We start from the raw sequence: 12,601 nt of genomic DNA, 5'->3' as shown, positions 1-12,601 counted from the left end.
TTACTGGCTTTTCTATGGAGCATATCTGACAATTCTAGGCTACAATGAGACACATAAACTGATAATGAAATCATTGAAACAGAATAGGTGTCGAAGTTAGAAATAAGTTCTTATGTCTGAATGAAAGAGGAAATATATCTCTATATTTTTATTTACTTGTGAATGTCTTTATCTGCCACCATTCTTTAGGCTATGTGATAATCTTTTGAGTAATATAACACTTATCATCTCAGATTCATGTTTTCAGCTATCTTAAATTTAAGTTGCATCCTCTCAAAGAAACAAGAAGACACTCATACAGAAGCATCGAGCTAAGAGTTTGTTCTTGACAGGTACCAGGGACGCTCCAAGAAGATCTGCTCTCTAAAATGAGTGCACCGCCAAAGAGTGATGCTCCTCTTATCACCTCCAACGACCTTGCCGAAGCTGATGCGTTTGTCTTTGGCTTCCCAACAAGGTTCAGTATGATGGATGCTCAGTTCAAGGCATTCTTAGGTGCAACTGGTGGCCTCAGGAGGACTCAACAACTTGCTGGTAAGCCAGCCAGAATATTATAGAGCACCAGGGTCTCAAGGTGTTGGTCAAGAAACCACCGCGTATGTTTCTTTTCCAAACCAACACCTCACTAACTACACTTGTTTCGGTTCTTACGTTTTGTAGTGTTTACTTGTGTTATCATTGATTTCTAACACAATTTGGTTTTGTAATATTTTTTATCAGGAGCCAAAAACTATATCTTTAGAACTAACTCTATTTTTATAAATCGTGATCTTATACCAGTTATTTGTCTGGGCGTTGCTCAAAAAAAAAGATAACTTATTTGTCTAGGCAAGATAATAACGCTATCATACAAAATTCTACTAACCACTTTTCTGAGGCCGACAAAACACCAAGAAAATACAAAACTAAATATCGCTCATATAAGTATGTAAATACTTTTTCAAACTATTGAAAATATAACAACCTAATCCAAAATCAAAATCGAAAATTCCATATTTAGATTCACGCATTTAAATTTAACTCAAAATTTTATTAGATTTCTCACAAAGTTATTTGAATGGTTCCTATATTTTTGAACTGAAATCAAAAACTATAACTGAACTAGAACCAAACTAAAAATTAAAAAAACGTAACTCCGTGCTTTTAAGCGCGAATACTATCCTAGTTATTAAATTTAAAACTAGGGATTCCAAATCAGATTAATCAACATCTCCTGATTATTCCACCAACAATTTTGTTTCTTTCTAAACAAGTATCTGACCCGGGAGGACCCGACCCGGCCCATCGTAGATAAATAAATTATACAGATTAAAAAGAAATCTGTTAAAAGGCAAATTCGAGAAGAAAGCCGAAAGAGAAAGCGAATGCTCTTTCCTCACCACTAACCAGAGAAACTCGTAGTGATAGAGAAGAGAGGGAATGGGTTTGATATCATCAACGAAAGAGACTAAGAACAGTGGAAGAGGAATGGGTTTCCTCTTCGTCTTCTTCCCTGACCACAACAACGACGACTCTCCTTCTTCTTCTTCTTCTCCGGCAACGACTCTCTTCCGCACCAGATCTTCCCGTCTCCTCCTCTCCAAAGCCCAATCCACAATCTCCATCTGCATCCTCCTCCTTCTCCTCACCCTCTTCCTCTTCACTCTCTCCACCTTCGAACCTTCCTCCGGCTTCCCCGCCGTTTCTCCCCGTCGATTTCTCCTCACTCGCGACGTCGCCGGAGCTCGCCGTCGTTCCAACCGCTTCGCTCTCCAGGGGATGGGTACTCTGTTCCTGAGAGGAACCAAGAGCATGCACGATCTGATCGTCGCTCACATCGCTTCCGATACGACGGAGCAAGATCTCCGCCTCTTCATGAGGTTGCTTCACCGTTCCGGAGTCACTTCCCGATCCGACGTCGTTTTGCTCTTCAATTCTCATAGATTCAATGCATTGATCGAAGAAGAGAACAGCTCGTTCTCGAAACTCGTTAATCTGTACCGGAACTCGAATCAAACCGAAACCGACTCGGTTTGGGGATTTAATCTAACCCGGTTTACGAAGAACCAATCGAAGAAGGACACGTCTGAGCCTATCTGGGGGAAGAAAACACACCGAGCTAATAACGAAACCGAGTCAGACGAGTTGACTCACGGTTCGATCGTGGGCTTCGACGTGGCCGAGCTGGACCCGGAGAACTCGCTGTCTGGGTTCATGGACCACGTCCCGATAGCCTTAAGGAGATGGGCCTGTTACCCAATGCTCCTCGGACGAGTCAGGCGCAACTTCAAGCGCGTGATGCTCGTTGACGCGAAGACCTCATTAATCCTCGGCGACCCGTTGACCCGGATTCGTAACCGGAGCCCCGAATCAATCCTCTTCTTCTCTAAACACAGTAACAAGATCAACCCGGCGGTTATCATCGGTGGAGCGAAAGGGATCAGGCGGTTATCGAGCGCCATGCACACTGAGATCGCGAGAGCGACTATTCAGCAGCAGCAGCATAAGAAAAGGAGCTTGGTGTCGGAATCGGGAGTCCTGAGTCAACTCGTTGGGAATGTTCATATGACGAAAGGATTTGAAGTGGTTGGTCCGAGTGAGGTGATTGCGGAAGCGAGTTCGCTCGCTGAGTTGAGGACGAGAAACTCAACGGTGGCTTCGTCGTCGATAAAGAGTCGTGATATAATTCAACGCGGTAATAGTAATCATTTTGACATTACGGCGACTATTATGAAACGTATTTGTTCGTCTGTGTTAGATTCTTCTGTTTATAGTTACTGTTAGTTAGCATTATTATATTTTGGGAATTTTTAAAAGAGTAAACCTAAAACAAAAATAGAGAGATTTTTCGTTTATAGATTTTTGTACACATTTGATATTTGTTATCTTCTTATATTTTATTTTTTTCGGATGTTTATTTATGTCCACGTTCTGTATTCATTATTGATTTGGTCTTCTTCAGATAATCATATAAAAACCGGGAAATAAGAGTATTAATGCACTATTTTCATTATTTATACTAGGGATATATTTCGTATCGTTTTTTCTTTGTCAAGGATGTATACATCTATCTTGTGTCTAATTTATCTTTGTTAGTGGTATGTATGAGTAATGAAAAAAAAAACATTTTGTTCAAAAAAAAAAACTTAACAAATCTATTTTTTTATTCTATTAGATAGTGAAAAATAAAATACCATTAAAATATTTTTTAATCTAATTTTTTTTTAAAGTTGAAAATATAATAGGGTTGAAGACGTTGTTAACCTGATTTGTTAAAAGCTTCAAATTAGGGTTATCTTCGGTCAAAAAATTTTTACGGTTATCTTCTCAAACGATACATTTAAAGTTACAGTCGGCAATACTTTTATGAGAATTTCCTTCACTAGTAAGAATTCATTTACATTTCGTTTTTCAGAAAATGCCATAATCTTTTGGAAAAGGTTGAATACTGTTACAAAAAATTAGAATCGATTCCTAGAACTTATCTATAAACTTTTCTTATATTATTTTTACGATGGTGCTCTACAGTGTTTCTCTTTACCTAATTAGAAACCGGAGATAATGCATAATTGTGAAGATTTAGGAAAAAGAATTTTAAAGCCGAACTTTAGTGACATACCACGATAACCTATGACTCCGCCGATTAATCAGTCTAGGAAAGGAGGCTTTAAGAAAACAATTAAGGTTATGATGATATCACATGTTCATAATTAGAAAATTTAATTATTTTTATTAAGTAGCATGTGATTATTTGGGTCTTTTGAGCTGGTTAAAGTCAATTTCGCCACCACTTTTAGAGTAAAAGTTTTACTTTTGAGTTTTATCTTAACAAGAAAACTTTTTGGAAAACGTCTTTCTTTTTCGATTATTGAAACTATTATGTAACAATACAATAATGCCATCACGATACTCATTGTTGGAATCGGATTTTGTCAATATCGCGCCAATTATCATTCAAGGCTCAAAGGGTGGCATGAAAAAGAAAGCTCATAATCTAATCACTTGATTTAGTTGAAACTTTATATCACCGCTCCACTCATTACAGTCACTGGTTACTACTATGCCATTTTTAGCACATTAGTGATATAATTATGTACTACAATGGTCAAAACTTCGCTCAATTGGTTTGTCTAATTAAAACAAACAGTTTCGTTGAACTATTGACCTTTTTCTTTCCGTGTTTACTGTGTAAAACTCCATTGAATGATTTATCATTTAGGGGGTGTATTCAACTAAGAGTTTCAAGTGATTTGTATTAAAATGACAAATCCGCTGTTATTCAAATGTGAATTAAAAAAAACACTTTAAAATCCAATGTTATTGAACTTGTCATTTCATAAAACACTCTGAAATCCACTGTTATTGAACAAAATTTAAGTTAGAGATTTTAGAGTACTTTAATTGTTTCTAGAGTGTTTGAGTAGAGTTCTTTAGTTATAAAAAATAAAAATCCAAATCTCACTGTTTTAGATGAGATTCTAAAGTGTTTTAACAAAAATCACACTAAATTCTCTAATTCTCCTGCAATCATCTACAAACTCATTAAAAATCAAATTACTTCAAATTTTAGATTCAACACATCCCCTTATATAGTTATATTAAGCTTATAACTTTTTATTGACTCACAACATTATTATATAAACTGTTTAGGATATAGATGAAGTCAATATCTTTATATTCCCACACACCGTAAAAGCGTAAGGTTGTGAAAAGATATGAACAACAAAAGAGAACAAAGGAGAAAATTTAAATAAAACGATAAGGTGGGGGTGACAAACTTATAAAATTCATTTAATGATTCATGAAGGATTTGGCGGATAAAAGTTGATTTTCTTAAAAGTAATGCTTAGGTTATGATAATGTATCCTACTAAATTAATAGGAGTTCTATATTATATGCATGCAGGTTTGTTTATTCTATAGTATGCTCTAATGTAGAATATAGATTATAGACTATAGAGTATGCGGAAAACGAAAGGTTACAAGAAACTTGAGATTTTCAATTGTATGTTACTCCGTAAATAAAGAAACAATGAGTGTTTCTTATTTATTACTTCCTTTCAGTTTCATAGTAACTTCTTAAATCGTACAAACAAAAGTATTTGTTATTGTCAGCATAAAACGAGTAAGCTGGACAAAAAGGAACCGACACTCTTTTCTGCCATACACGTGTCACTAGATCATCCGTTATGGACCTTCTTGGGTAAGCAGAGAGTTCGTGCAAGACTATTGCTATTTCTGATTTTCACGTGTGCTAATTTGGCTGACTCAAATGTCGTCAATTGGAAGATTTTTATTTATTTGTTATTATGTCGGATTTTTAGATTAATGCTAAAATAACAACCATAAGTTTCAACTCAATAATTTACAAGTTGCAAAAAGGGAACGATTTCTTTTATCAATTTATTTTTATTGTTTTATAAAAACAAATTTAGTTAACCATAAATAATAGGATAATTCTCTCAGATAGTTATTTTTAAGTTTTTGTCACAAAATAACATTCAAAAAAGAAACTGACCAAAATATCCTTTTTTTTATTTTGAAATTTTAAATATTTATTTTTTATTTTTTAAAATTTGCAATTCTATCTTCAAAACCCCACCCTTTAACTCTAAACTTTAATTATAGATTAAACCCTAGGATAAAAATACATTTTGGTTATTTTCATCATTGAAAGTTATTTTTGTGACAAAAACTAAAAAAAAACTATCCTAGATAATTTTTATAAATGATATTAATGCGATTCTGACGTAGAGTATGGTTCAAAAGGTTAAGTTTGCGTAGTTACTGCTTACTAGTGACTTTAAATGCAGTGGGTATATATGCAAAAAAAAAAGGAGCAAAATTCGAAAAAAATGGAGAAGGAAAGTCCCACACATACGTAGATTGTGTAGGTGAGTGGCAACGATATTCTTTCCAAGAGATTAGTATTTCATGAGTTAAGAATCAAACACTGATACATTTTTTTCATGAGTTTAGATGAAGACATTGATCATTAATAATCAAATAATGAGAATCCACATCAAAGAATTTACCAACCACTCCACCACAAAACTATGATAGGAATACGAAGAATCAAAACACTAACCCAACCCATCCATGACAGAGCTGTTTTTGTGAACAATGATGTGGTTATATTGTCTTTGTTGAGAATCAAACCCCTTTAGATGAGTTGACTCACGGTTCGGGATTCGACTTTCCCGAGTTGGACCAGGAAAACTCGCTATCTGGGTTCATGGACCACGTCCTGATAACCTTGAGGAGATGGGCTTACCCAATGCTTCTTGGACGAGTCAGACGCAACTTCAAGCACGTGATGCGTCAAGAAGACCTCATTGTTCCTCGTAAGGATGGGCATTTTTACCAACCCGAAAGGAAATCCGAACCAAAGTAACAAAATATCCGAACGGTATCGAGTTAAGAAAAATTAGATATCCGAATTCAAACGGATAATATCTGAACCAGAATGGATATCCGAAAATAACCGAACATATGTATACTTAACCATATATTTTTAGTTTGATTTTCTCATTTTATTTAAAATATTTTATTTTGGTGTTATACATGGCTCAACATCATATAATATACATATAGTTGAGCATAAAGTGATTTACTATTCACTGAAAATGCATGTCGAGCTTCATGTTTCATGTATTAGCAAAAGTTACATTCAAATTTTCAAAACAACAACTAAATTAATATTTTTTATTTTCAAAATTGTGTTTCCACCTATTAACCATTCAACCTATTAAATTTTTGAAAAATCAGTTTAGTTAATTGTAAAGCATGTATAAAAAAATTGAATAATGAAGAATTCGAAACCGGTTCTCCTCTTTCCATGGAATGAGAGGGCATGGAATGAGAGGGCATGCTTACGAGATGAGAATGTCCAAATGGCTTGCCACAAGATAGATAGATAGTATATATTTTCAACTTAAAATCTCAGCAATATAGCAACAGCTAATGTAAAAACGTTTTTTGGGTTGAATCAATTTAAAATATTTTTTTCAAAAAAATAATAATGAAGAATTTAAATATTTTTCCAAAATCTAAAATATCCGTGCATAGTGTTTCTCTTTACCTAATTAGAAACCGAAGATAATACATGCATAATAGTGAAGATTAAAATTACTATTTTTTAAGCAGAACTTAAATTGACATATGATGATGTTAATCTATGACTCCGCCAATTAATTAGGCTAGGAAGGAGGCCTTAAGAAAACAGTTAAGGTTATGATGATATCACATGTATCATAACTAAAATGTTAATTATTTAGAGTATCATGTGTTTATTTGGTCTTTTGAGCTGGTTAAAGTCTATTGGTCCACCACTTTTACTTTTGTCTAACACTAAAACTTTTTGGAAAACGTCTTTGCTTCTTCAATTATTGAAACTATTATTTTAACAATCACAATAGGGATGATCTGTAGTTGCTTTGGACAACCAAAATTTAGTTTAGAGCTATATATGTCAATCAATCGAGATTTTTTCCTTAAAAAATTCACATCAAAAAAATCTCTGTAAAATCAAAATATGGCTGTAGTGAGATTTATTTTCAAAGAAAAAAATAGTGCTTTAGAAAGTGACAACAATGAAAACTACAATATATAAATCTACAGATTAAATTCTACAGCAAAAAATATAAAGCTACAACTCTTACTAATCATCCCCGATAAGGCGATCACGAGATTCATCGTTGGAATCGGATTCTTTCAATATCTCACCAGTTATCGTTCAAGCCATGACATAACACACACACACATAAAAGTTCATTATCTATTCACTTGATTCGTTTGAAAATCTCGGCTCATTGCAGTCACTGGTTACTACATAGTACACTAGCAGTAGCGGCCCTGAGTACAAGCGGGGGAAACACATGCTTCTGGCACTATTTAAGGTAGATAATATTTCAGCCTTTATCTATGTAAGTTCTTCATTAGAGCAGTTGGTTTAGAGCTTAAAATTACAAAATTGAGGTGAGCAGTTCGACTACTACCGACAACCATTTTTCATCAAGAAACAATTCCAAATTTTCTCTTTTTGCTTCTAGTCCATAATTTTTCTGGGTCAGGCCTGTACATTAGTGATATAATTATGTACTGTAATGGTCAAAACTTTGTCCAATTGATTTAAAACTTATAAATAAACGTTTCATTGAACTACGAAAATTTCATGTTTACCACTTACATGGTGTAAAACTCCATTGAATGTTTTATTATTTATATAGTTATATTAAGTTTATAACATTATATTGTGCCACAGCAACATTATTATAATATGCATATCAATAATTGTTTAGGATATGGATGAAGTAAGTTTCTTTGTATGCCCACACACAATAAAACCATTTTGGGGGTAAAATGTGGGGTGACAAACTTATAAAATTCATTTAATGATTCATGAAGTTTTTGGCCGAAAATAAAATTTAATTGTCTTAAGAGTAATACTTATGTTATGATAATGTTACATGACCCATAACCCATTCATACTAAAATTAACAAGATTACTAGTATATTATATAATACTCCCTCCATTCCAAAAATATCAATTTTTTAGAAAAAAAAAATTGTTTAAAAAAAATACATGTTTTACATTTTCAATGCATAAAGTGATTGCAAATTGTAAACTTCGAAAACATAATTGTGTTTATTAAAATTTTATTGGTTAAAAGTTGTGGGGAATAGTTGATAACGGAAAATAATGCGTTGGTAACTAAAATTTGATATATTTTCTTAATAAGTGTGAAAAACTTAAAACATACATCTTTCTGAAACGGATGAAATATATATGCATGCAATGTTTGTTTATTCTATAGTATGCTTTAATATAAGACCATTGGAGTATGCAGACAATGAAAGATTACAAGAAACTTGAAATTTCCTTTCACTTTCATAGCAACTTCTTAAATAGTACAAACCAAAGTATTTGTTTTTTTTTTTTTTTTGGGTAACATTTTTACATTATGCTGACACTCTTTTCTTCCTTACACGTGTCATTTCATCCGTTATGGACCATCTGCATAAACAGAGAGTTCGTGCAAGGCTATTTACATGTGGGCTGCTGATTTGGCTGACTCAAATGTCGTCAATTCGGAGATTTGTAATTAGTTGTTATTAGAGTTTATTTGCGTAATAGCCATATTTTGAACACAAATTAGGTGAGTGGTAATGATTTTTACATAATGCAATATCAGACATTTAAACCCCAAACTGTCTGGTTTTATCCCTGTGTTTAACAAGTTTCCAGTTACAGAAAAGAGAGTAGATGACGTCGTACTTTTGTGGCATATGGAAACAAAACGCATGTTTTAGATTTATTCACCACCTAAATTTTAACGATATGCAGTAAAAATGAAGAAAAAATAGTTGACGTTTTAAAGTAAAAAGTGCATTCAAAGTACGTAACATATGTGAAAAATTGAAAGTTACAAAGTTCACATTCCATATAACCAAAATGGTATAGCACAACCCTAGAAATGGAGTAGTAACAACAAAATAGCATATTACACATTGTTCAAATTTTGAAATGTTTACGATTGCATGGAAGTAGGTAATGCTTACCCCAACGTTTACCCAAACCTTCTATAAACTAAATCCAAAACACTAATCACTAAACCATAAAAGGAAATATAAACTTTAACCCATGTATCAAAATATGCAAATAGTACTTATGAAATATTATTAAAATAGAATAGTAACAAATGAAATAACATAGTATATATTGTTCAAATTTTGAAATGTCTATGATTATATGGAATAAGGTAATGTTTATCCTAACATCAACTCAAATCTTCCATAAACTAAACCCAAAAAAACTAATCACTAAAGCCTAAAAGAAACTATAAATCCTAACCCAAATATCAAAATATGTACATGAATCATTACTAAAATATTAACCTTAAATCCAAATAGAATGAAACAAAATAAATAGCATAGTACATACTAGTGAAATTATGAAATGACTATGTTGATATGGCTATGGAACGTGGTACTACTTGCCCCAATGTCAATCCAAATCGTCCATAAACTAAACTCTATCAAGTAAATCACTAAACCAAACAGGAGAATATAAACCATAATCCAAATATCACAATATGAAAGTGGTAATAATTGTTCCAATGTCAACCTCAATCTTCCATAAACTAAACCCTAGCCATAATCAATATATCCTACACAGAAATATAAATTCTAATCCAATGTAAACTCAAATCTTCCATAAACTAAACTCAAAATTAAAAATGCCAGACATATTCATTTCAATTTTACATGAGGGTATATAGAATAAACAAGGTGAAAATGTAGTTGCAATCTAAAGACAATCTACCATCTTTCTCAAATATTGCTATGTCTATGGCTTCATAGAACGTGGCTCCAATGGCAATCCTAATCGTCCAAAAACTAAACCCTATCAAGTAATCACTAAACCCAACAGATAAATATAAACCCTAATCCAAAGAAGATGATTTTCCATCTTATGTATTTCAGATGAAATAGAAACATGAAATCTGTACTTTTACAGAACAATTGTGGGATATATAAGCTTACATGTGTGGATGGGAGAGGCGGTGATGTATTACATGGAATAAATGGCCAATAGTTGGTTACAGATATTCCACATGAAAGAGTAGAAAGAAACAACGTACGGAAGGAGAGCTACCGAAGATTTTGTCTTTTATTTTAATTATTATGCAGGTTTCACCGGTTAGAGGAAGTGGCAACACAATATTATTATAAAAAGATAACACCATGTATATAAATGTTAGGAAAATTGGTTAGACAATGAATTATACCTTTTTTCATGGTCATACAGCCCAATTTCCCTTGTTATTATTTCGGATGGTTAGATCAACGACGGAAAAATTGACCAAAAAACGATCAATGCTAAATTAATAACGACTCTTATAAAATGTTCAGCTCAAGAATTTACAAGTTGAGCGAACGATTTTTCTTTTACCAATTTAGTTTTCTTGTTTTATAAAGAAAACAATTTGGTTAAACATAAATGAAGGTTAATGCGATTCTTACGTATAGTTATGATTCAAATCGCATAGGAAAGTATGTCACAAACATATGTAGATTGTGTAGGTGACAACCAAATTGATCTTTCCAACGGCGTGTCTCATTTGTTACAAGAATTAAACACTGATAGTCTGATACATTGCAAGTTTCATGAGTTTACAAGTAGACGTTGATCTTTAATAATCAAATAATGTGAAATCCAAATAAAAGAATTCACTAACCACCACCACAAAACTTCCCTGACCTACAAAAAAAACCCAATCAATGATCACAATAAAACATCACTATGATAATAATATGAAGAATCAAACCCAAAACCAAACCAACACATGAGGGGACAGTTTTTTTCTGAAAAACCAAAACAATAAGAAAAAACTAAAAGGAACTTTTTTCTCAAGAAAATGAAATGTCTCAGCAATATATCTTTCAAATTTTAGCAAAATAAAAAAAAAACTTTTTTCTCAAGAAGAAAGAACACTGTCTTCAAAGCTAAAGCACTAAAGTCACCACAGAACCAGTAGCACAATGAAAATAGCGTCTTTGTTCTTACTATATCTGAATTGTTGGATCACCATGTTTGTCATTTTTGGGCTGTTATCAGGTGATTTCTTCTTCTCACCAGTGAGAACTTCTGACAGAGCAGCCAATGCTGAACGCGGATGATAATGCGGCTAAAGCTTTCAGCTCTTTGTCTTGGACCACCTTAGTTTCCAGAAGATATGTCCCGGTTCTGCAGTTAAAGCATTGAGAGTCTCAGTCAACAGATCGAAAAGATGGGATACTGGAAGCTATGATTCGCTAAACATATCAACAGTGGTGGAGCCAGAAATTAATTTTACCGGGGTCATAATTAATTAATTTAATTTAAAGTAATTTTATTCAAATATAATTTCAAATATCTTTTATATAAACTATTAGATTTGTCAGTTGTTTTAATTTTTAAGGAAATTATATTCAATAAAACAAAAGATATAATGTTAAAAAATCTTTAAAAAAATGTGTAACTGTTGTTGTATAGAGTTTTGAAACAAAAGTATGACAAAACAAATAAAAAAAGGTCAAATGTTTTTGTTAAAAGTTAAAACAAAAGAAAGAAAACAATGGAAAGTGGGTGAAGTTTGTAAAACAAATAAAAAACTTTGTTTGACCAATGTTTCACTTCAAAATCAGGCTTTTAGGCCCAAAATAATTAACTGAAAAGTAAAAAAAAAAAGTTCATGGGTGCAGAATTGAGGATTGAACTCTCCTGAGGAGGGTCAATGTTGGAAGTAAGCTTGAAGATAGCTTAGAAAGCAAGTCATCCTAATCCTATTTGCATATGGTTTAAAGGAATAGGAAACATCCTTTTATGTTATACCTAATGAGTTTAGAAAATTTGATTTATATATAAAGAGATGCAAGGATGTTGCATAATTGTGAGATTATAGAGATCTTTGTGAGAGCTTAAGTTTTGAGTTATTTTCTTAAGCTAATAATAAGAGTTGAGTCATTCTTATTAAGATCTTTGAGTTCATAGATTGAGGATTAAAACAATATTTTGGTATCAGAGCCAAACCATGAGTGATATAACAACTTTGAGTTCGGGTCCGGTTACGAAAGCTGGC

At 32.8% G+C, this 12,601-nt stretch overlaps 1 protein-coding gene across 1 annotated transcript; it reads left to right on the top strand.

The window, feature by feature from the left end:
- Positions 1–1,233: 1,233 nt before the first annotated feature.
- On the top strand, positions 1,234–2,996 carry LOC106337389. The gene has a single exon (XM_013776486.1). The coding sequence runs from the start codon at positions 1,420–1,422 to the stop codon at positions 2,761–2,763; it is 1,344 nt and encodes a 447-aa protein (XP_013631940.1). The 5' UTR covers positions 1,234–1,419; the 3' UTR covers positions 2,764–2,996.
- Positions 2,997–12,601: the final 9,605 nt, after the last annotated feature.

This window comes from Brassica oleracea, chromosome C4, assembly GCF_000695525.1.
Source record: "Brassica oleracea var. oleracea cultivar TO1000 chromosome C4, BOL, whole genome shotgun sequence".
In the NCBI taxonomy this organism is placed as follows: Eukaryota; Viridiplantae; Streptophyta; class Magnoliopsida; order Brassicales; family Brassicaceae; genus Brassica; species Brassica oleracea.
This window is presented reverse-complemented; position numbering and strand designations above follow the sequence as displayed.